Source organism: Lacerta agilis, chromosome 1 (genome assembly GCF_009819535.1).
Source record: "Lacerta agilis isolate rLacAgi1 chromosome 1, rLacAgi1.pri, whole genome shotgun sequence".
In the NCBI taxonomy this organism is placed as follows: Eukaryota; Metazoa; Chordata; class Lepidosauria; order Squamata; family Lacertidae; genus Lacerta; species Lacerta agilis.
The window spans coordinates 28,061,489-28,087,449 of NC_046312.1; the positions used below are offsets into that span (position 1 = coordinate 28,061,489).

General features: G+C 42.5%; 1 protein-coding gene across 3 annotated transcripts in view; it reads left to right on the forward strand.

Annotated features, from left to right (window-relative positions):
* Positions 1–9,279, forward strand: part of POMT2 (protein O-mannosyltransferase 2) — a 32,729-nt gene extending 23,450 nt beyond the window's left edge. Inside the window, exons 15-21 of one of the 3 annotated variants that reach the window (XM_033142136.1) lie at positions 127–203; positions 3,758–3,829; positions 5,474–5,533; positions 5,685–5,790; positions 7,010–7,150; positions 8,207–8,321; positions 8,684–8,833. In XM_033142136.1, the coding sequence (XP_032998027.1) occupies positions 127–203; positions 3,758–3,829; positions 5,474–5,533; positions 5,685–5,790; positions 7,010–7,150; positions 8,207–8,321; positions 8,684–8,690 (578 nt within the window). In that variant the 3' untranslated portion in view covers positions 8,691–8,833. Of the gene's footprint in view, positions 1–126; positions 204–3,757; positions 3,830–5,473; positions 5,534–5,684; positions 5,791–7,009; positions 7,151–8,206; positions 8,322–8,683; positions 8,834–8,918 lie in introns of those variants that run through there. The other 2 variants (XM_033142129.1, XM_033142143.1) reach the window with 2 other exon arrangements.
* Positions 9,280–25,961: the final 16,682 nt, after the last annotated feature.

Sequence of the window (25,961 nt, forward strand, 5' to 3'; positions counted from 1 at the left end):
ACCACCTTCTGGCCTTTGCCACAAACCTTGGACCTAATTTAATGCAGAGGTAATGTCTATGTATCATTAATGTATGTACTTAATCAACATGTGAGATCCCACTTTAAACTGTCTTCTTTTCCATAGTGCCCAATATCAGTTTGGATGTTCTGAAACCTTCCTTTCCAGAGATTGTGCTGGAGTCTCACATGGTTATGATCCGAGTAGGTAGATTGGCTTGGATTCCATTTTGTTTGTAACTGACTTTCCTTTGTAGAAAAACACTCCTTTTATTTCTGTGTTAACTGTGCCAATTTGGGTACTATCTGGAATAGAAGAAGCATTATGGGGTTCAGCAGGTTTATGTTTAATAGTGCAGTTCTCAAGACATCATGTGTGATCAGTGAGGGCACTTCATGAAGCTCTGGCATCCATCAAGTTCGGGGAAGACAGTGCCAATAAATGAAGGAAGATACATATTGTGTGTGCTATTGATAGTACGCTGATATAAGTAATAAAACCACACATTTTTAAAAGGTATGTGCAGCTCTTCTGCATTTTTCATGTGTGTGTGGGAAGAGCTGGGCCCCTGGAGTTTTGTGTCCAGACAGCTCCTCGCTATTTGAGACCACCAGTTATCATTGTGTCCAAGATTTTTGTCATCCTGATTCTGACTGAGAGTCAGATTTTCCTGAGATGTTAAGAAACGTTGTCCTTGTGTAGGCATAAAATTTATCTGAAGCTGTCAAACATAACAGCTGAAGAAATAAAAAACTAGTATTAACTCTCTTTCATAGCAATGCTATTAATGCATTCCTCTTGACAAGGAAGCTATATAATTTATATTTGTTGCTTTTTCTGAAAAGCGGTTACCAAAAACAACAACAACCCAGAACCCTCAAAGCTTCCCACACTGATATTGTAAGGATAATTCAATTTATCTAAACTAAAGATAGTTTCTTTCCAGAGTGAAAGCAAACCTGGTGAGATCTTGTGGGAGATTTCACAATAAAGGACCGTAGAGATCTTCTCTTCAGGGAGGGTTCTGAAGCCTTCCCCTTTGGATAGTGATCTCATTGAATTCTGTGGTGTGAAAGTTTTTAGGCTGCCTCCACTAGAGGGCAGTGTGATTATATTTGACAAGAAATAGAAGTTCATGTGTGCACGCATGAACACAGACTAGCTTTTGAGCAAATGCTTGTTAATGTCATAAGGATTGCCAAAGGTCCATCAGTTCCAGCATTCTGTCTCCAGTGGTGCTTTGCCTGATGTCCCTGCAAAGCTCTCACACACAAGGTTATGATAACCATCTCTTGTTGTTCCTCCCCTCTGAGACAGAGGCTGCCTGGAGAGAACATACATTTGAAGAAAATATTTTTCAGGGGGGAAAGAATTGTTCTTGTAAACATGTCTGTCTGTCTAAGGCTGTGTGCTCCAGCTCCAGCGACCAGTTATACACAATGGTTTTTGGCCAGTTTAAATTAAATGACAAAGGCCCTCAATGTACAATCTGGCTAGAATATAGGTGGTTAACTGTGAACTGTGATAAATAATTAGTATATACCCTTGTTAGACTCCTACCTTAGCCCTTCCTGTAGATACTGAATAAAATCAAGTTTTGCAACATGTTTAGCTTTTATTATTATGGAGCTATAGACCCAGTCCCTTGCCCTTCCATGTGAACACAGAACCTAATGCTTGTGTTTCTCTGATTTTGCCGCAAAGAATCTCTGATTTGTTCCAGCATTGTTATTTCAGGGTTTTGAATGTTTGGGCTATGGAACTTCTGCTGCTTAACCTTTTGTTGTTGTTCAGTCGTTCAGTCGTGTCCGACTCTTTGTGACCCCATGGACCAGAGCACGCCAGGCACGCCTATCTTTCACTGCCTCCTGCAGTTTGGCCAAACTCATGCCAGTCGCTTTGAGAACACTGTCCAACCATCTCATCCTCTGTCGTCCCCTTCTCCTTGTGCCCTCCATCTTTCCCAACATCAGGGTCTTTTCTAAGGAGTCTTCTCATGAGGTGGCCAAAGTACAAGCTATTTCGTCAGACATTTTTCTAATAAGCAGGTCTTTGAGCGACACACCAGTCTTAGCATAGGTACCTGGGTTTAATCTGTTTTGCTACTATCTGGGGAAGCCTAGCATGTCTATGTGAACAGCATTTAGATATTTCCTCGGGGTATTCGTTCACTTCTAGACTACAGTAACGGGAGAGAATTTCCCAAGGAAAGATCTATATGCCGTTCATATAGACATGCAAAAAGGCATACAGTAGTACCTCTAGTTACAAACTTAATTCGTTCCGGAGGTCCGTTCTTAACCTGAAACTGTTCTTAACTAGAGGCATGCTTTCGCTAATGGGGCCTCTTGCTGCTGCTGGCACACGATTTCCGTTCTCATCCTGGGGCAAAGTTCTCAACTCGAGGTAACTCTTCCATGTTAGCGGAGTTTGTAACCTGAAGCGTTTGTAACCTGAGGCGTTTGTAACTCGAGGTACTACTGTATTGACTTTTGCAAAAAGAGGGGCCTGTAACTTGCATACAGATGCAAATCTGGAGGATAAGTCTATCAATGGCTACAAGTTTTGATAGCTATCTTGATTCAAAGGCAGTGTGTCTCGAATTATCAGTTGATGGAGGACAGTAGTCAGAGAGGGCTATGGCTCTCATGTCCTACTTTGTGAAACAGTATTCTGGAGTATTTGGGAAAGGAGTACGACAAGGCTGTATATTGTCTCCCTGCTTATTTAACTTATATGCAGAATTCATCATGAGAAAGGCTGGACTGGATGAATCCCAAACCGGAATTAAGATTGCCGAAAAAAAATATCAACAACCTCAGATATGCTGATGATACTACCTTGATGGCAGAAAGTGAGGAGGAATTAAAGAACCTTTTAATGAGGGTGAAAGAGGAGAGCGCAAAATATGGTCTGAAGCTCAACATCAAAAAAACTAAGATCATGGCCACTGGTCCCATCACCTCCTGGCAAATAGAAGGGGAAGAAATGGAGGCAGTGAGAGATTTCACTTTCTTGGGTTCCATGATCACTGCAGATGGTGACAGCAGTCACGAAATTAGAAGACGCCTGCTTCTTGGGAGAAAAGCAATGACAAACCTAGACAGCATCTTAAAAAGCAAAGACATCACCTTGCCGACAAAGGTCCGTATAGTTAAAGCTATGGTTTTCCCAGTAGTAATGTACGGAAGTGAGAGCTGGACCATAAAGAAGGCCGATCGCCGAAGAATTGATGCTTTTGAATTATGGTGCTGGAGGAGACTCTTGAGAGTCCCATGGACTGCAAGAAGATCAAACCTATCCATTCTCAAAGAAATCAGCCCTGAGTGCTCACTAGAAGGACAGATCCTGAAGTTGAGGCTCCAGTACTTTGGCCACCTCATGAGAAGAGAAGACTCCCTAGAAAAGATCCTGATGTTGGGAAAGATGGAGGGCACAAGGAGAAGGGGACGACAGAGGATGAGATGGTTGGACAGTGTTCTCGAAGCTACTAACATGAGTTTGGCCAAACTACGAGAGGCAGTGAAGGACAGGCGTGCCTGGCGTGCTCTGGTCCATGGGGTCATGAAGAGTCGGACACGACTGAACGACTGAACAACAACAACAACATTCTGGAGTATTAATGCACTTTGATACAGCAAGGGTCTTTTTAGTTTTCATTTTACATGTAAGAGCTTGTGTATCAATATATATTGAGGTAGAATATTTATTACAGCATAGCTGTTTACTGAATATAGTTGTTTTTTCCCCCTTGTAGGGGAACAGTGGCCTCAAACCAAAGGAGAATGAAGTCACATCCAAACCCTGGCACTGGCCTATCAATTACCAAGTATGTGGGCAAAACAAATTCTGAGGCACTGTAACTTGTTTAACTTCATGTCGTATCTCATTGTTTTCAAGGTAACATTGTGAATAGCTGATCTTCAATTGTATCTGGGAATTTTTCGGAAGGCTTGTCTAAATGGCTTTTGCACAAAACCAATTCTGATTTGCCCTCCCGTAGTTCTTGCTGCTAAGGAACGACATGTTAAATAACCATTGGCTCCCAGACAACAGGGGCTGCTGCTGTGTGACTATCGGAACAGCAAAGACGGAAATAGTTCCTAATATAATTATGAGGTTTGATTATAGAAGCTACACTATTGTTACTCTGTTTATTTCAATTTATTACCCACTCTTTACAGGTTACAACAATCTAAAACACAGTTTAAAACAGTATGAGTACAACTTAAAAAATCACAAAAAATCACATCTGAAATGTCAAAGGCTAAAGAGGTGTGTCTTCATCATTTGCAGAAAACTGCATAATGAAGTTGTCAGACTCACCTCTATGCAGAGGGAGTTCAGCAGCTTAGAGGGGTGCCACAGATAATGCCCTTGCCTGGGTCATTTCTCCCCCAAAGTTTTTGAGAGTGGCGGAACTCCCAAAAGGGGGCCTCCTCCGCCAATCTTAGCACCCAAGAGGATCTGTCGGGAGGTGTCTTTCAGATTTTTTGGGCCTGGGTCATTTAGGGCTTTAAATACTATTGTGGGTTTTAAATGTAGGGCTTTAAACACTGTTACATTGGAGACACTTATCTGTCTTGTAATGGAGGGTCCCTATGGAAATCTTTGATCTTCGGGATTTTTATTGGTTTTTGTTTTTTGTTTTTAATAATTTTTATTTTCCGTGTCCAAGTTACAACATAAGATAAAAATAAAATAAAACATTAATCAGAAAACTAAAACAAAGGGGGGGGGGGAGAGAGAGAAGGAAAAAAAAGAAAAACAAACAAGAGAAACAACGACTATAACAAAACATAACCAAACATACATACATACATTTTGACTTCGTTCCATCCTTTAGGGACTTCAAATTTTCAATTTTTCTTTTTCGTTGTGTTATATGTATATGTACATTTATTACTTCCAGTTTTATGCCTTTCATAACTATTTTTTCTTTTCCTTAAGCCTGCAAACTTAATTTGTCACATATAAATATATTTATTCCAGAACAATGTTTTTTCATATACTCTTTAACACAGTCCCATTCTTTTATTAATTTTTGGTCTGATTGTCTTCTTAAGACTGCCGTTAACCTTGCCAAGTCTATGTATTCACATAGTTTGATTTGCCACTCTCTTACTGATGGAATTCCCCCCCCCCTTCCAATTTGCAGCTATAAGCATCCTGGCCGCCGTTGTTGCATATAGGAATACTTTTTATCACCAGGAATATCATTTGTGATTAAGCCTAGAAGAAATGCTTCTGGCTTTTTAATAAAGGATATTTTAAACATTTTTAAAATTTCCTTATATATATTATTCCAAAATTGTTTGATAAGTCCACACTCCCACAACATATGATACACTGTTCCGGTTTCTTTCTTACACGGATTTTTATTGTTGTGGAAACCTCAGGCTTAAGTTAAAATGTAGACTGAAAAAAACCTGTGTTGCTCACATACTGATGGTGGCCATCAATTTCTCCACAGGGCCTTCGTTTTTCTGGAGTCAATGAAACAGACTACAGGGTTTATTTGCTGGGAAATCCGGTAAGGAGAATATAGTTTTGGTTCCCCTAGGTGGGATGAGGGAATTTGGCTTCCCTCCCTTCCCTCCATATAGGTTCCCTTCATTCCCCTCCCTGTAGTTTTATGGTGCCTTTTGTGCATCTTTGTCTACTTGCAAGGCTTTCCCTCACAGGTGATCTGGTGGCTGAACCTAATTACTCTTGGATTGTATATCACAATGGCAATAGTCGTTTCTGTGGCCATGAAGAGGGGAGTTCGGCTAACAGCTGAGCACAAAGGTAAAGTAAATTTCCTACCTTCTGGGTCTATAACCTCTTCTGTTTTATAAACATTATGGCTTCCTGCTGCAGATCTACTTCCACTATCCACGAGAGGACACCGAGTGCAGTATCAAAGGAATCATGATAGCAATGGGTGGAGTGCAACAGCAATGGAAGACATTGGGCTTTCAGATTTCAGAGGCGCCCTGTGCAGTGCCAAAATTTGGCGCTCCCCTACCTCTTGCCTTCCATTTTAGTCCTTGTTGCGATGCTCCCTGTGGTGCCCTCTCAGCTTTGCGCCCAGTGCAGACGAACCACCATGCTCCCCTAAATCTGCCTCTGGTAACAGCTCACAAAGGTTGATTTGCTGGATTTCGGCCTAGTTTTTAAAGAGAGGTTCTGGTCCTTTCTAATTGAAGGAGGCGACTTAAAAGGAGAAAGTCCATGTAGTAAATGCTAGACCACATTCCCTTCAGTAAAAGTTTTTTATTTGTGCATGTGGAGCAGGGAGATGATTAGTGTTGATCAAACAAAGAAAATCCAAGGAACTTGAAGTGGAAAAGCTACTGTTACTGCTCTAGGGTTCCCATGACAAGGAAAATAGCCTGAGAGAGCAAGAGTTTATATTCTTGGAATTTGGAAATTCCTGATTGGGACTATTCTACCAGCTGTCTACTGGGTCTTTGTCTACTGGTATCATGGAACCGTGATATCAGATGAGGAAACAGCTCTCTTACCTAGTTTTCTTAATCTCTGCTGGTTTGGAGCTACAGCAATTGCTAACATACATGCTGGAATTAGATCTGGTTATTTACAGTGTAGCTGGGTTGGCTTGTCGTGAACACATTGCACTGGGCATGTAGCAGTAGTAATATTTTCTCCTAGACTTAAACTGGTGAAGTAAAAACACACAGAATTGTATCCAAACAAGTTATCCCATTCATGCAAGGATTTCCAACTGAACTCCTCCCCTGCTGTCCGCCCTGCAATCTGTTCTGGGTCCTTCCCCCCCACCCCCTGGAGCAGATTTTTGAGAGGTGGGAGGACACAGGGAGAAGGAGGGGAAGTTCTGTTGCACAACCAGAAGTCCTTGTGCAACTGGAACAACTTTTTTGGATAGAAACCAAACCGTTTCACTGTATAAACTCCATAAAACTAGGTTTCTGCTGGAAGCTTTGTGAACACATTCTTATACAGGTTAGGATAAAAAGAATTCAAGAAATGTGTTCTGTTCCAGAGCTTTCTCGAGTCCTGCTACATAGCGGAGGAAGGATTATGCTAGGATGGCTCCTCCATTACTTTCCTTTCTTCATGATGGGCAGAGTGCTCTATTTTCATCATTACTTTCCTGCCATGCTTTTCTCCTCTATGTTGACAGGTAAGTTTCATAAAGTTTCAACAGAATCAAAATGTTGTGACCGAATAAGAGTTTTGAAAGGACACGAGTGTAAAAGGTCATTGGCACATAGTTGGTTTAAGGTTAATGTTTTGAAAGTTTATTCAGTGCACTGTATCTTGATCAGCAGCAAGACCAGTTTGGTCTACTCTTTGATCTGGGAGACTTAGGTTCAAAAGTCAGTTCTTATGGGGTAGCCTTGGGCAGCTTACTCTCCAATTCTTGTCAGTTCTGTACCTTTTGATATGGACATAAGAATGGCCTACCCAGAGGGTTTTTATGACAATCTGTGTGGTAAAGATTACATTCTACTACCACAAGTGCTATAGAAATCATCTGTATTTTATAACATTCTTTGTTTTGCTTCTTATGTTAAGGGTATCAGCAAGTGAAAAAAAAAGTAATTTCAGCCAGAAATACACACCTGCTGGCCACTGTCTAGCATAATCATCAATGTTTCTATATTAGCTTGATAATTCTTTTCTGTAAGAAAGGAAAATTAAGTTATGGATATTAGAATCAATATAGTCACGAGAAATTCAAGATGAGTGATTTTTGATCTTATGCTTCTTTCAATAGGGACTAACATGCATGCTTCAGTTTGCCTGGTAAAATAAAGAATTTTGGCTTTCTGCCACTGGAAAACTCCATCTGATTGAAATAGAATTGATTTATCTTGGGGAGATGGGTTGATGGGTTGACCCTGGGCTGTGACTATAGATATTGATGTGATTACTGATACAGTGGTACCTTGGTTTTCGAACGTCTCCGTTGACGAACATTTTGGTTTTTGAACGCTGTAAACCTGGAAGTAAATGCTTCAGTTTTTGAACATGCCTCAGAAGTCGAACATGCCATGCAGCTTCCGCTGAGTGCAAGTTCCTGGGGCCTAGCTGTCGGCTATTGAGTTTTTGGTTTTCGAACATTTCAGAACTTGAATGGTCTTCTGGAACAGATTATGTTCTAAAACCCAGGTACCACTGTGCTTTCTAGTTTCAGTGTACCTGGCCAATCTTCCTTTTTCTCTTTCTCCCTCAGGGATTACATGGGATGTATTTCTGAAATTTTGTGCTGGTGCTCTGTCAGCCAGCATCCAATCTGGGAAGGTTTATAATTATGGGATAATGGTGCTGATTCTGCTTAGTATCTACAGGTGAGAATTGGTTCCTGAATAGTTAGCACACATCTGAAGGTTATTTTTGAGGGGAAAGGCCTTGCATCATTACCAAACCCTGAAAAATGCTGACAAGTAAGCAGGAAACCATGCAGGGATTCTCCTACAAGACTGTTTCCTTGTGTGGCCCATTTTGGTGTCGGCTTAACGGTTCTTGATATTGACTAATGCTAACATTCAGCCATTGCCCTCTTCAGAAACTGCCTCTCCTGAAGTGCTTAGGCAGCAGCAATCTTAGTTAGCAGCTTCATAATGGCTCATGTGCATCTCTCATTGCAACGTCCCAGGGCAAAGATGATGCAAGCTTTTCTTTCACAATTTCCTGTCCCCTTTAACTGCAGAGTTTAGTGGACAGTGCATCTTATGTCCTCTATTTGGTTCAATCCTCTAATGTGTGTGAAAGAACTTTGATCTGCCTTGCAAGTTTGCCACCACCAAAACAATTGAATATTTCAGGGTTCCTCAGTAGTATATCATGTAGCTCTACACCTTATACCTACTGCACCCAATTATGTGCTCTACTGTTGTGACATTGGGTCTCCAGGAATTTGATTCATGTTTAGATCTTTTCCACAGCTTCTACCTCTTCCACCCTCTCTCCTATGGAATGATAGGACCTCTGGCTTCTGATCTCAACAGCCCAATGGCAGGGCTTAGGTGGCTGGAAACATGGGAGTTCTAGATACAGCCTGGGGGAAAGGAAGGGAATAAAACAAGATTACAAGTGGTGAAACCCACTGCACAAGAGCTGTGAAGGATTGTTTCCCCAACAGCATTTCTGCGCTGAAGCAGTGGACTGTCAACCTTGAGGTCTGAGAAGAGGAGGAGGAGGCAACTATGAAGGAGAACCTCTCTGTGGGTCCTAGAGCCCCATTTACTTGAACCTGCTGCTACTTAAAAATTTGAACCATCCAAGCAATATGTTAACTGTCCCACAGCCATGGGCTCCATTGTGGTGTCATTTTGTGTGAGTTGGAGGACGTGTGTGTTTTGCAAGGGTATATCTCATGTCTGCCTGTCTCTGCTCATAAGGGATTTAACAGAGCTCGGGAAAGATCAAGTGCGTGTAACAGAGGAAACAGTCTTCTGAGACCAGGATAGTTAATATCCAATAACTTCTTTTTTCATGAACTTAAAAGTATTTGTGTACATATGGTACATGCTCCTGGGAGAGTCTTGTGACTGCTTTTCTAAGTTCAGGGAATTGGACATAAAGCATAAAGCTTTCTGCGATCCAGTGCTCTGTCTGCCTGTCACACAAAAGGCAATGAGTTGTTTTTGCATAAAGCCTTTGCTGTCTGAGCACAGAGACACATTCAGAATAGCCTTTAACAGTTACCTGGAAGATCTCATGCAGAAATGAAGCTGCAGCATTCCATTCATCAGATTATCCTTTTGTTTAAGAAGCTCCGAAGCAGAGAAAGATATTATTATTATTATTAAGGTTTCCTGCCCTAAATTCCTCTGACAGTGAGGAATGGTGCCTTTGAGAGAGAGTGTGTGTGTGTGTGTGCGCATGTGTGCGCGTGTGCGTGCTAGAAGTTGAATACATAATGTTAAAGCTTGTGCTGAGAGCTGTGATGTCACTCTTTCTACTAATTCAGTTGCCTATTAACACTTCTTCCTGTGAGGAAGCTTGTATCTCTTTAATGAATGTAGAGTGTGCAGAACATGCTGCTAACTGCTATGGTACAGGAATGTTGATTTTTTTATATAAATGCATGTGGGTTTTTTTTAAAGGAGGAATTAACCTCTGTCATATGCTATCAAAAAAGGGAGGGATGTAGCTTGATAAGCAGAATAGAGCTCTTCAGTTGTTTAGTGGGAATCCACTTCTGCAGTGATGTGAGAAAAGTTTGACAAAAAGGTTGAGCAAGGCGTTCCCCTGCAAAACGTTATTTTAATTCCATCTCTTGTTCTCTGGAGCAAATTCAGCCTTGGCTTCTGTTAAATTGGTCCCCTGAAGCCTTCTTTTGTACATGACACAGAAATTGAGGCCACCCAGTAATTCATTTTAGTGTCTGTGTTAAAGCTTGAAGGCTGCCACTTCCTATCCCTCTGTGCCATCATCAAAGGGCTATCTCTGTTGGCATGGAGACGATATGCCAACATTCCCAGGAGAGGCTGGATGAGGCATGTTGGCTGCTGTCAGGCTGCCAGGTCCATTAAGAAGGGAAACACAAGACTGATTTAGCTGGTCTGGCTTAACTAGTTTAAGACTGTCGTGACCAGCCTTTGATTATAACTCATTTGTTGACAACTGGTGGAAATTGCTGAAATGAGTTACTGATTTTGATATTATTACCGTTGCCTGTGGCAGGAAATACACTCGTGTGGCTGACCTGACTCCTCAGATATTATACAGGTATATAGAAAAGAAGGAAAGTCATGAAAACTTCCCATTATTCTGCATCTTTGTTGCTGGGAGAAACAGTAGATTGTAAGTACAATAGCATATAAGCAGTAACAATACAGTTGATAATCATAGAAAAGCAATAAGATAGCCAGCTGTTACTAAGAGGACTTGGCTGTCTTGTACTTCAAGAAGCACTTGAGTGTTACTCTTGACTAGATTTCCCTGAGGTTAGGTCCCATCATGTAGTCATTGAACTATTCAATTTTGCCTTTATTAGTGGATTCCATGTTATAGTACTTTTCTACAGCAGTTAAATAATAACAACTGCTGTTGCTTTTTGGAGGAGGGAAACCATTCCCCCCCCCCGGAGATCAAGAGATATTGATCATGTTAATATTTCTACTACTTAATTCAATTATTCAGCAAGGCTATCTATACATTTCATCCTTGGATTCTGCAGTACTCCAGTGGGTGACTGTTTATTGTCGCCTTCCCTTGTATTCTGAGAAATCTCACACCCTAACATACACCTGTATACCTACACTACGAGTGCTGCCCTTGCTGAAAGATGCTGCTGTCTTGAGCAGCTAATTCTTTTGAAGTTTTTCTGACAGGTCTGCTTTACCATAGTAGAAGGGGATCATGGATACTAAACATAGAGCTTTCTAGCGTTGGAAGAGTAGTACCAATATAAGTAAGCAAATAAATAGATTCTGTGGGCAAGATCTGTGGTCTGGAGTTGTTTTCAGTGAATGTGCCTTAGCTGGGCAGCAGTTATGACTTCACTGTGGGCAAGTGGCCTTCCATTTGATAAATGGTGTTGATAGGTGTCGGTTCTCTAACCCATTAGTGTCTTTTCACAAATCAGTTCATGGCTTATAAAAGGGCTTTCGTAGCTTAGCAACTCACCTGTTCCATCACAGTTCTAATGAATGACCCCCATTTTTTCTTCTTTAAAAACTCCCAAAGTATTTGACTCAAAACAGGGTATGGATCAGATTACGTGTTTTCTTGAATGCAAAATATCCCTGTAGAAGGCAGACCTCTGTGGCTCTGCAGATATCATTCATTATGTTTGAAGGGTAATAACATTTATAGGATCAAGTTTGCATTTATAGGATCATTGACTTCTCTACCAATGGCTGCATCTACATGGCCTGGACTCCAGATGCAGTAATCAGAACTGCCTCCCCCCTGCCCCCCGCCCCAGTGGTCTTACTGGTACCCAGAGAATTCTGTCGTGATAGAATATGTGCCTAAATAAAACTTGAGTCTTGGGCACATTTTTTTTCTTCCATATTTGTAGGACTAACAAGTATTATTCTACAGTATTCTTTCTAGGAAGGAAGGAATAAGAATCAGCAATAAACATTTTTCTTATGTGCTTCTTGTGGGATGACACTGTGATAGCTCATTCCTCGGCAAGTACTGTGTTCTGTATTGGTTTCTCGTTCTGTGTATTATGGTCAAGAACCCCATGTCCAGAGTGCAGCAGATAACGTTTGTCAGAAACTGCGCAAATTTTATTTATATATACTCCTAAATGATAGGTAAATAGAACTGAACTACTCATTCAGAAACATTGGCCAGCCCATCTTGAATTGTATCACTTCAAACTGAAAATGGAGGATCATTCACATGTTTAAATGTTTCTTTACTTAAAAACAAGCAACCTTTCACATATACAGCTAGCATATTGGGTAGGCCTGGCTAGAACCCTTCTCTGTGACATGGGAGCTTTTTGCAGGCAGGAAGTTCCTGGAGTGGAAGAGCATTTGCGCCACTCTGTCACCTCTGCCCTGAAGTGAGGACTGCGCCACATAGTGCTCCTGAATCTGTAGTCCATCTCTTAATGCGATTGCTTTGAAGGAGTGATTTGGTCTCTGCACTAGGCATCTGTGTGTCTGTAGTGTCTGATGTAGTTATCTACTGCTCCTGGGCAGCTTCCTGCATTACAAATTTGTCTTACTAACGCTGCTGATGTTGAAGTGTGTGTTTGTGTGTTGTATGTATCTTTTGTACATTATTACCATCTACGCATTTCAAACTGAACCTACTTCAGTGCACTGCCGTGTAATGGTACTAAATGGAAGGATAACTTGCCTTTGGACTGGCACTGGCTTTTGTAAAGGGGTCGACTGTAAATGGGGTAGAATTTCCATCATACTTTTGTAATAAATAGCCTTTCTTTCCAGTGTCTTGTTGATTGCTGATTGTTATTATTTTTCCTACTTCAGCCGTTAGGATCAGCCTGAAGCGATATGGACTAGATTAGTGCAGAAAACACTAATGCTGGCCACGGTGTAGCCACAGCTCATGGCCATGCTTGCTTTTCCTGACCTCCACCAGCAGGAATTAACCTCTCCACTCCTTGGATTAAAGAATGTACACATACAGGACGAGGAGTTGAGGAGTGGGGGAATATGTTTGTATACACAGATCCTGTGGCAGTGGTTTGCCATGCTTTGGTGGAGTCTTTTTGATTCCTGCCACTTCTTACTGGTGTTCACTGGCCAGAGTTTGATACCGAAGGTCAACAGTAGCCCTTTCGATCTACAGTGGAGTTTCTCATGATCCCATCGTTGGCACTTAGTTGCTATTAAAATACAGGTCTTGATCCATTTGGGAAGACAGTAGTCTGTCTGTTGAACTCTTTTTCTATTGCTTATTGCCCTTATTACAGCATCAACTGGATTCTCAAAATCAAAAGGGTGTTGCCTGTATTATAAAATGCAGGTGCATGTAAATTGAGACCCTTGCTGTAGAACAGCAAGTTCAAAACAAGAATAACACTGATATAATGAGGTAATCTGACTGTTGTGCATCCAGCTGAGGAACCAAGCTGAGAGCTTAGAATAGTTGGCAGAGTAATATTCCATATGTCAGAGCAATAAAGAGGGCTACTGCAATATAGGCTTATAGTGAGAAACTTCATTATAGATTATTTAATTACTCCAGAGGGAAAGTGATAGGATCATTTTAAAAAATAAATTGTATATTGGCAAACTCAGTGATGGCTCTTTTTTGTTCTACCCCCACACACTTGCTCTTTTTGTTAATGGTAAAACCACTGGCATGATTGCCTAGAAAATCTGCTTTTCAGTGTTACTGAATATATGCTTATCATGGAATGGGATAGGCTAGCAATTCAGAAATGGTGCAGCTAGTGTTACCTTAACCAGCTGGTTTGTTAAATAGCCATCTTCTAAAGCTTGAATTAGGAAATAGCCATATTCTAAAGCTTTTGAATTATGGTGCTGGAGGAGACTCTTGAGAGTCCCATGGACTGCAAGAAGATCAAACCTATCCATTCTGAAGGAAATCAGCCCTGAGTGCTCACTGGAAGGACTGATCCTGAAGCTGAGGCTCCAATACTTTGGCCACCTCATGAGAAGAGAAGACTCCTTGGAAAAGACCCTGATGCTGGGAAAGATTGAGGGCACAAGGAGAAGGGGGCGACAGAAGACGAGATGGTTGGACGGTGTTCTCGAGGCTACCAACATGAGTCTGACCAAACTGCAGAAGGCAGTGAAAGACAGGCATGCCTGGCGTGCTCTGGTCCATGGGGTCACGAAGAGTCGGACACGACTGAACAACAACAACAAAGCTTGAATGGCTTTAAGAATCTAATGGTTTGTGTGAAATAAATCAAGATTCATCCAAATTCTGAATGAGCATGCCCAAATACCACAGGAAGTTGGAAGTAATCAGCTCTCTTGTTTGACATTTTCCACAAGGATGCCAATAGTGTCAATTTAGCAAGGTGCTGAATGCTTTTCCTCTCGTTTCCCTCTACTTCTTGTTGAGTTGTTGGAGGAATTCAGGTGAGATGGAAAGGAATAATATAAAGATGTTCATTATGCTACAATGATGAGTTGGAGTAAGCTGAAGGCGCAGGAATGTCTAGTGCAAGCTAATAGAAGGCAAGCGACAGCATCCGACTTGGAGCTAGCTAGGTAGTTTATTTATTTGTTTAAGACCTTTTTATGCATCCCTTCATATTGGATTTCGGGACAGTGAGCAGCATAGAGCAGAGATCCAGAGGGGAAAAACAAAAAGAGGAGACAAAACGCTAGTGCATACTAAAACTTGCTTGATTAAATTTATAAAATGTGTCGGTATGCCTGGCTAATAAAAAAAAATGTGTTTGCTTGGAGCTAAATGACAGCAACATTGAAGCCAGGCAAACTTATTTGGGGGTGCTACTACTGTGAGAGCCTTTGTTTTTGCACCTCTTGGAGGACGTATATGGAGATGGACTTTGGCAGATCCTATTTAATCCCGGGCAGGTTGATATGGGAGTAGATGCACCTTCAGGTACTTGGGTTCCAAGCCATTTAGAGCTTTAAAGGTAAGAACCAGCCCCTTGAATTAAGCCTGGAAGTGAACAGGCTGCAAATTAAACTTTTTAAATCGGTGTAGTTTGGGTGGACCAGGTTTGGGTGGCCAGTCACAATTCTGGTAGCTGTGTTCTGTACTAACTGAAACTTCTGAACTGTCCTCAAGGACAGCTGCATGTAATTCATTAAGGAAATGGATGCATGATTACACCAGTCTCTCTGTGTCCAAGAGTGGCTGCAGCTGGCAAACCAAGCAGTAGCTGATAAAAAGGACTCCATGGTAGCAGGCAACCATCATTTTTATAGCATTATTGGACTTTGCTGAAATGGAGACATACCAACTGAGTGTACATCCCGGAATAAGCTCACCTAGTAGTTTCATATAGTCATTCAAAAGCAGGGATAGGCTGGAACACTATGGGATCCCTTTGCACAAGGGGTTGAGCAGAACCCTCCCAATGCCACTTCCCAGAGCTATCAGAAGCTATCAGAAGCTGCAAATAGATCAAGGAGAGTCAATAGGGTTGTGCTCCCACTGTCTTTCATCAGAGGTTAGCCACTGGGATGGCTAAGGCAAACAAAGTTGATCCATTTCTGTTTTTCCTTACCAGATAGGAATTCACAGCAGTACATGGAAGAAAGACAAGAATGGTCTTCAGATACTAAATGGCAAGGAGCGTCCATCCCATTTTTGTTCCTTTCTGCTACAGGAATTTAGCTGTTAAGGCCTTCCTGGGCCAACACAGTTAGGTCTTTTCATCCTTTAAAAAAACCCACAGGCTACTCCAGGCATAGACAAACTCAGCCCTCCAGATGTTTTGGGACTACAATTCCCATCAACCCTTACCACTGGTCCTGTTAGCTAGGGATCATGGGAGTTGTAGTCCCAAAACATCTGGTGGGCCGAGTTTGCCTATGCCTGGGCTACTTTAAAGGTTTCTTATTAAAGCTAAGTGTATTAAGGAACCTTTGATTTTTCCATTGAAATCAATGAGATGTTAGTGGGCTTAACACTGGCCGGATTGTGCCCAGTGTATATCACTTTCAAGGTATAAGATACCTAAGGCACACTTTGGTCAGAGATGCTACAGCATCAGGAAAATTAAAGTCTGCTCTGCTGACTGCATTTTCTTCTTCAGCAAAACATAGTTGATGAACAGGGTCTTTAAATCAAATAGAACGAAGGTAAGTAATGAAATGGTTGAAATATGCAAAGTGTTTGGGTACTGAACAAATGGTTTCATGTAGGTCTGTTCTACTGATGCCTGGAATGAAACCCATAGTTCTTCATTTGATTCCCTTGGCTGAGTTGTGCAGTGTTGCCCTTTTGACTTTCATTTTGTAAAGTAGTCCCTAGCTGGCGGGGCATTATGAGACATTTAGGTTCACTCTCTGTTCAGTGCAAAGGAAAGTCTTAACATGGCCTGCTTTTTTTTAATTGCAATGTTCTTGCATGGCTCAGATACTTTGAGGTCATTATTGCTGCCCCACTGGTTTCCCCTTTAGCTTGATGGCAAGAGGAAAATGGTCCAGTTGTAGCCCTTATCATTTATGTAAAATATTGTTAACCTCAACAAGCCTTTCTGCTGCTTGTTATGCAATCACATTTAAGAGTAGCTTTGCTATATTGTGGCCTGCAGGGGATGAGCAGGAGAAGTTCCGTGAGCTCCTTTTTTCTTAGCCTGAGAGTGGAGTGTGACATGGGGAAAGAACTGTCGTGGTGTCTCATTCCTATCGCTAGGGAAGAGAGGGTGGGGGGCCCAGCCTGTGAAACTGGCATAAAGATGAGCAAAGAGACTAGGGGAGCTTGATCAGAACTGCATTATTCATGAAGATATTCAGAAGTTGAATTTTTGAAATGGAAAGCAGTCTGGAGGGGGTTTGTTTTAATTACTCCAAAGTGAAATTGCAAAGATGGGAACCAGAAATCATCGTGGTACACTGAGGTCTCAAGCCGGAGCTTTGAGCAGGATAGAAGCTACTTAGTGCAGAAGCAAAGCATATAACAGCCTTCCCCAACCTAGTGCCCTTGAAATGTTTTGGACTACAGCTACAGCCCCAGCTTGCATGGCTAATATGGATGAAGGGAAATGTTTTTGTTGTTGGCATCCATCTATCTTGAGAGACAGCGGAGTGTGCCTCTGGGGGTCAAACGGCTGCATCAGCAGCACCAAAGTGAGCTCCCTGGGTCGCAAGCCTGGGCAGTGTGTATGGAGCTCCTGGGCTGCTCAGATGACAAAACCCCACTCTTGGCCTCAATGATGTGGTCCAACAAAATCTGGAAGGCATCAGATTAGGAAGGCTCATGTAGAGGTAGACTTGTCCGTAGTCATAGTGACAAGAACACAATTTATAAGTGGTTTCTTGTTCTCAGTCTGTCTGCAACAGTACCCTGCTGTAGCAATTTGCAAGGCACTTTAGGGACTAAATGGCTCAGATTTGAATTACAGTGGTGCCCCGAAAAACTCGCTAGACGAAGGCATTCGTCTAGCAGAAGGCAGCCCCGCAAGACGAAAAAGTCTATGGGGCTGCCTCGCAAGACGAAAAAAATTTGTCTTTTTTTTTCGTCTAGCGAAAGCGCGGCTTGCATTGCTGCTTCGCTAGACGAAAAACCCGCTAGACGAAAATTTTCGCAGGACGGATTATTTTCATCTAGCAGGGCACCACTGTACAATTAAGCAAGTCCAGTGGCTAGGAATGCCTATTTCCAGCTACAGCTGGTTCACCACCTACAGCCCCTTTTGAACAGGTATAACTTGGCCATTGAACTCCCTGCTTTGGTAACTTACAGATTGGGTTATTTCAAGGTGTTCTACATGGGGTGCCCTTGCAGACAACTTGGAAACTTCAGCTGGTTCAAAAAGCAGTGGCCGGATTACTGGCTATAACCAGGGCTGCTGGCCCATCCACAAGGCCAGGTGAGGCAACCTGAGCCTACAGTAAAAGGGTTTCCAGCATTACACTCCCAAGAAGAAGAAGAAGAGTTTGGATTTGATATCCCGCTTTATCACTACCCTAAGGAGTCTCAAAGCGGCTAACAATCTCCTTTCCCCTCTTCCCCCACAACAAACACTCTGTGAGGTGAGTGAGGCTGAGAGACTTCAGAGAGAAGTGTGACTAGCCCAAGGTCACCCAGCAGCTGCATGTGGAGGAGTGCAGACGCGAATCCGGCTCACCAGATTACGAGTCCACCGCTCTTAACCACTACACCACACTGGCTCTTTCTTCTCCCATAGATGCTGTGAGGGATCCTATTCCCTCCCCTTCAACACTTCCCCAACAGTGACTCTCCCTAAATTTTACCGACAACTAGGATGAATCCTTCAGTGTTCATAAGGGAGTTGTCTCTGGGGTACCTCGGCTCTACGGTTGAAAACCTTTTGCCACCTATGGGATCTCCCTACCAGGGTTCCCAACTACTGCAGTTTGCCTCCCCTTTAGGCAAATAAGTGGCACACTTGGCTTCACTGTCCAGCCCTCTGTATGACAGGAGAATAAGCAAACAGTTTCCTCTTCCCCAGGAAAGCTTTGTTCTCTCCTCTTAGTCACACCTCTTAAGGTACTGATACACTGCCAGATTCAACGAACGTTTAAGCACATTTACCGGTAACTTTATTAGGTAACTTGAAAACATGGATGTCTCGGGTTATTACTGGTACAAATCATCTCATGTAATTCAGCTTTGTTATAATATTTCCTGCATCCCTTTAGCAATGGTAATGACCTTTCCTCCCATTCCCCAAAGCCTAACCTCGCATTTTCTCTCTCTAATCCTCCACCCCCAACTGCCTTTTAACGGTTGTTCCCCCTCCTTTTAGAATGCCAACTAGCTCCGCCTCCCAGGGAACACTTCCTAAAATGGGAGTGATAGGTTAGCCCATGATGAACCTGAATCATCAGCAGGCATTATTCCGCCACAGATGCAACCTAGGATCCAAACAGACATGAGTCATTGTGCCCTGCCTCCTTTCTGCTCCCCTGTCACATAACTCCTCCCCAAGCTTCTAACTCACATCACTGCACTCATTTTGAAAGGCCCCACTCATTTTGCCGTCTCACACAGTGTTCCCTTTGATGCTTTGTATCCTCCTAATGGCTCAGCCCAAAGTTGTCACCTTACACAGAAGCCAGCTTGACCGAATTGGCCCTTAAAACATGCTGATTCCACAGGATTAGCATTATCCAGCACACAATACTCATGAGTCTAATACACAGGGTCTGGTTTATTTCCCAGTTGTAATACTCCAAACATTGATTAAGTTCTAAGACCTATTAGACCCAGGAATTTAGGGTGTCTAGCACCCACCAACTCCTAACAGTATGCTAAACCACAACATTCTGATCGAAATGTTCATTGTTGAAATGTTGAATACTTATCTCTACAGTTTTCTTATGTGTGTCCAAAGCTAGCGAGAGATTTTCTTTTTACGACGCAATCCTATGCTTGTTTACTGCTAAATCCCACTATTAATTCTACTTTCCAGGTAAGTATGCATAGGACTGCAGCCAAGCAGAGCAGTCTGAATTAAGTTTGCTTGAAATTAAGCCCCTCTTGGTTCAGTTATGTTTACATTCTTGTGAGTGGATTTAGGAATGCAGCCTTACAGCACAATCTTGTGCATGCTTATCTAGGAGTAAGCTCCATTGAATTAGATTGGCAAATATACATAGGCTTATGCTGTTACATAAGAGTGTGCTGTGGTGAGCTTAACTTTCTCCAGATTGTGACATCTGAACTGAGCCTTACAATAGAAAGCAGGTGTGGGATTGTACCAGTAACTACATTACCACTACAGATGTTAATGCAAACATCCTAGCTTCGCCAAACTGTAATGAATGAGTAATACTTATGTCTAAAAGTATCTGATACCATGACTTGGCATCAGCTTTGGAGGCTGGGAGTCTAGTGTTCTGTAGCAGGAGAAAGTCCAGTGTATCAAAATCCTACTTTGTATATTCCAAGGCGAGGCCTGGTAAGGTGCTAAGGCTGAGGCCTTGTACCATTAGCCTGTTTCACATGAAGTCAGATAAGGTTACGTAACAAGCCATTTGGGGGTGATGCTGTCATAGGTTCCAAGATGCTGGACGGTTTTGGAGTATGCAAGTGTGTTCTGAGACCCTTCCACAATGTCTTCAGGTTGCATTGCCTGCTTGAATGCTCACTAAAAGGCGGGACAAGAGAGGTGTTTGCTTTGCTTATGACAATTCCCTTTAGGTCACCCTCATCCTGTCAGTACAATGGCAGCCATAGAAACTCTTCTGACACCAGACTAACAGGGAGCAAGCAGCGGAGAGAGAGACTGGGGCTGTCAAGCTCCTCTGGCACTTGTGTGCCTGGCAACGCGCTCATCTGTCATCTCCTGGGCGATGCTACATGCTGCCCTGAAGGTCTAATCGGCTCTCAGCCTTGACCCTCCTGCTGCGTGGGTTTGTTTCTGGCTATTGCTTTTTTGCTTTTTATTTTTTATTTTTAACCTGGAGCTTGGCAGACTTGTTTATAAGAGAGAGGAGAGGCATTATCCCTCCCTTTTTGAATATGAAATGGAAATGCCACGGCATGGAGCTTTTAAGTGGCAGATATGGTCTACCTGGTTGTGCTCCCACACCCCAAAATGAAGCTAAAGTGTGACAATCAAGGGGCATCTATCAAAGTGGCATAGCCCTAGCTGAGAAATCTCCTTAGAATAGAACAAGACATTGAAAGAAGATGAGCTTCTCCCATCTTCCTGGTAAAATGTGGCATTAAGTCAGGGTGACCAAGGTGCCCTCCAGATGTTGTTGGACTGCACCTCCCATTGTCTGTGCTGATGGGTTGATGGGAGTTGTAGTCCGGCAACATCTGGAGGGCACTATATTGGCTATCCCTGCATTATGCTAATTTTGTTTGGCTGTGTGTTTTCCTGGCCCTGCCTCACATTGATTTTCTGTTGGGGTAGGAAACACGAAGAGTAATATTTCCTCATACAGAACTGAGGAGAGGGGAGAGAAAGACCTGGATGGCATGGTGGCAGCCCTGCATCTTTTCCAATATCTAATTCTGCCTGGAGGGGATTTCATGCCGCCGTCACCTGGGTTATGAAGACTCTTTGCACAGTGGTGCAGTGTCCTCGCCTTGCCCAGTGCACTTAACATCTGGCCTGAAGCCTCCATGTACAAGTTCAAGTTCATTCCCCCTTAAAGTGAAATGTTCCTTTTGCATGTATGTCCCTTTTTAATAATTCATTGGTCAGGCATTCCACCACCATGCAAAGAGGATTCCTAGTTCAGGGTAGAAGTCTTAAGAGAATGGTCTTTATTATTTGCTGAGTGACTCGTCCCAGAGTTCATACTGGCTCAGGCTAGGCTGCAAATAATGTATTGCCACTGCCAGTGCTCCCCCCCCCCCACTAAAATGTTTAGGGGTACTCTCATTTTGACTCAAGAAAATCACCCTTTATAGTTCAAATCGGGGGAAATAAATACTGTACAGCAAATGGACAAAAGTACAACGAATATGCATTACCTCATATTACACAGCTGACAGCTCACAGTAACTTCCACATTGGCATGAGGTGTGTGCACTAACATCTTCCCAATTCCTCTGTAAAACACCACACATCCACATTCCACACTGCTTCACACATTAAACACTTGCTTCCGTCTGAGACTCAGGAAACACCAGGAAAGGAAATGAAGACGCCATTGGAGGTGGTAACAATGAAACTGACCAATCACAGTGCTAGATTCCAACTCCTTCACACATTAAACGCTCGCTTCCATCAGACTCGGGAAACACCGTGACAGGAAATGAGGCCGCTATCAGGGGCAGCAATGGAACTGACGATTCACTGTGCTAGAGAAGAAACTATTTTTTAAAAAATTAGTTTCTTCTCCTGTTAGATTCACAAAATGTTTAGGAGTATGCGTACTCCCAGAAAAAAAAGCACTGGCTACTGCTATGTAGGCAGAGCAGTTAGGAGAGCAGGCTCAGAAAAGAGCAAAGAGCCCAAGTTACGATGTTGCTCAGTGCAGCAACTGGGAGAGAGTTTCTGTGGCCGACTTCCTCATGACTTCATAAATAGCTGCATTTGTCCTTCCTGAAGTAACACCTATATAGCCTGCCAGCCTTTCTTTGGAGATCTGATGAATCATAACCCCACTCCTTAGTACTAGCTTTTGCAAGATCTCTTCATATGAGAGTTATACCTGTTCGCACTTGCTGGGATGATACACATCCTGTACTCACAGGAGTCCAGTTTATAAACCTCGAGTGAGTGAGTGAGTGAGTAAGTGAATAAGGCAGGCATATCTGGACGTTCCTGGACCCAAGGGAGTAATATTATATATCTGAGGTCAACACCTGCGTGCTTGACAAGCAGCTAAAAAAGCTAGATGCTCTATAGACAGTAAAAAAAGAAAAGAAAACAGACCCTGCCCAAATTGTCTTACAATCTAATGTAGATGCTTGTTGGTCATTCTTGGGCTACTGTGTCTCTCTTTTGCTTACATGATCATACATTCCAGAATGAAATAAAGACTAGCCAAAAGCCTCAGACCTTGCCCTGGGATGTGGACTATCTTGCAACTCACTCCAGTTTCTGATTTAAATCTTAAATGGGCGAGCAGCTTGCAAGCTAAGGTGAGTTCACAGGTTAATTGATCATATAAATAGACAGTTGCCATAGCTGCTGGCAACAACCCTGAAAATGACAAAAGTGTTACCATGTTAGCACTTCTATCTTGCTTACCTTAATGTATTGGCCCTGATCTGACTAAGAGTAATGGTGTTTATGCTCCTTTTAAATCAGAGGGACAAGATAGTTGTGGCTACTTAGGCCCCATTGATTTCAATGGGACTGAAGAGTGGCTAACTTTAGTTGGCTCAAGGCAGAAGTATTTATCATAAACCACACAGAGCAAGGACATAAGAGACTTATAAGAGTAACCACACAGAGTAAGGACATAAACTAGGTTTCTAAAGTACCTTCACTTTGAGATGAATATAGCTGATCAGAGTTGTTCAGAGCAACAATCTGCCTTCTTGCAAATGTAAGTGGTTTTAAGAAGAAGCGAGGATACCTAAGAGATGTCAAGGGAGCATTTTTGAGAGAAATGAGGACCCTTGAATGGTGCCAAGTCAGGTGGTGAGATGTGAAAAATAATTCAGGTTTCTAGCTTTGCTACCAGCCTAAAACACATGAAGCATTCTGTTTCAAGATCCAAAGGAAAGACCGGCAACCTCAGTGCTCAAATTGCCAGGACACAAAGTACACTGCAAGTAAGGCTGACTGTTACCTATCCATCCTTTGAATAAAACAGACTAAGAGACTTGTACCTGCAAACATGGATGGCCCACATACAGCCCAGAGCATTTGGCTTCTTCCCTGCTGCTTTGTGTCCCAGCCACACACCCCTTCTCCTCCAACTTGAGGATGTGCCTACACAGCCAACACACTGCCACTTTGCATGGAATAACTGCCAAGTCTGAAACAGTGGTACCTTGCTTGGCATTTGCAGAGGATAAGGTGCTGCTTTAGACTTAGCTGTATTTTTATCCATTCCTTGTTTCCAGTATTTGCACTTGGTATGTTTGTGATTTGAATGGTTACTAGCCCATTTCTATTCTATCTATCATTTTAGTAAATTTGGTTTTATATTTATAGCCAGTTTGTGGTGTTGTTTTGTTTTGCTGTTTTGGACTTGGCTGCTTCTGGCATGTATCCTGTGAGGATGAGAGAATATGCCAGCTCCGACATCCTGCGGCTGCACTGATCAGTGCCTGATTCAAGGATGTGTTGTGTGGTTCAGGTGAAAGAAGGCACACACACACATACCTTGACCAGCTTCTAATCTATTTGCAGACCATGCCTCCTTGACTTTGCATTTGGCAACCCCCAAAAAATGAACACAAAGCAGATAGAAAATAGATGAAACCCTTAGAAATTAAGCTTGATCAGATTTGTAAAGCTGCTGTTCTGCATGAAGGATTTTAATTTAATGCCCCGGTAATTTGTAATTACACACTGTAAAGTAATCTGATGTGGGTGGTTCAGGTGGTGGTGTACATTTGCAACTTGCCAGGATCTACAAGGTGTGAACTGGAAATCCGCTACAAATACTTAGGGGCTGGCAAGCTTTGAGAGGGGACGAAGATGCCGACTTGAGCCAATGCCATTTGCAGGAGGTTTGCTTGATCGTCTCTGCTTATGTTCTTGGAGGTGAAATGTCCATCAAAGAGATCAGAGAACTTTTATTATAGGCCGTTTTGTGCTTCACATCCTGTGTAGGGCATACTCTCATTGTAGGCCTTTAAGAGAAGGAGAGAAGAATGATAGAAGACTGGACACCCCGAGTGAGGTGAGGCTATGTAGTATCTACCCTAGACCCAGCTTGGAGAGGGACACAAAATGGCCATTGGAAATCACGTAATATGTTGCCTTTTATTTTCATAAGGTTATGTTATTTCCCCCAGCTCTCCGGTGTATGAAATAAATTTGTCCCATTTTCAGACTGGAAGAGGAAAAGCCAGAGATCTGCTTGTTCTTAGTCTTGTAGCTTCTCACCGACACTTTCCCCTGCAGTCTAGCACAGCAATACACTGAGCCAATAAATAATACTGTAAGAGGAGAAATTGGAGACCAGATATTGGACAGCAGGAGCCAATGGGGTGCCTCTACAACAGCACCAAACAGGAGCAGTCCATCTGAGCAGAGAACTTTGATTTTGTGCCTTAAGACTCGCAACTGTCCATGACTTTTGTCACTTTTGGGGGTAGGGGAACTGAAGTCTGCCCCAGGCATGGAAACAAATGGTTATAACACTCCTCTCACCCACCTCACCTCTTCCAAGATGCAATCTGTTTTGAGTGGAGGGACTCAGTATTTTCCCCAGCTCTCAATATTCTGCCCGAATGTGAATGACATCTGTAACTAAGAGCACACAGGAATGACGTGACATATTCTGGTGAGATGTTCCTGAAAAGAAAATTGGATCAGTTGATTAGTTTACTGTGGGGAAATTGAGCCCTTGAAATATGTGTGCACTACAGTATTTGCAAGTGATGGTGCCAAGAATATATTTTGTCATTTAAATTTGAACATTTATTTATTTTTTGTAAAGAGTGAATCTGTCACAGTATGTGAGAGGTTTGTAGATTCCTTCCTCACTTAGTACCTATCCTATTTCACAGGTCTGTTGTGGGGACCAATTATAAAGTCCCTTGTGCAGTAAGAAGTGCCTCAGTTGTTAGGTTTTTTTTTTAATTAAAAGCCTAAAATTTCTCTAGGCGGCCATTTGAGCTACTGACCTGATCCCAGACTCTGGATACAATAGTAAATGGTGTGGATATCTGTTAGAGCTTCTCATTTCCTGTCTGTAAATAAAAAGAGACCAAAAGCTTTTCAAAGCCAGCTGCTGACTTGTAATGAAAATAATAGTTTTGCTGTAAGGAAATGGAGCTATTTAAATGTTTGTGCTCCATTCACAATTCAAGGCACTACAAGGGTCATCAAGTCCCACACCCTTCATTGCAGGAATCGTGTGTGTGTGTGTGTGTGTGTGTGTGTACACACCGGTATATACTACACACACACACACACACACACACACACACACACACACACTGACTGTGTGTGTGTGTGTGTGTGTGTGTGTTAAATAGTTGCATACACAGGAATCTTTTGCCCAACGTGGAGCTCAAACTCATGACCCTGAGATTAAGAGTCTCATGCTTTACCGACTGGTTGCTGTTACTCTGTATGAAATTTTCCACTCCAACTGTCATTTTTGATACTAAAGCACTGCTCTTCACTAGATAACTTGAGAGGCTGTTGACCCTCTTGTAAATACTGTATATATGGGGTCAAGCCTCTATTTGCATATGAAATGGGAAAATGCTGCCTTCAGAATGCATTCCAACTTCCACTATGATTAGGAAGCCTAAGT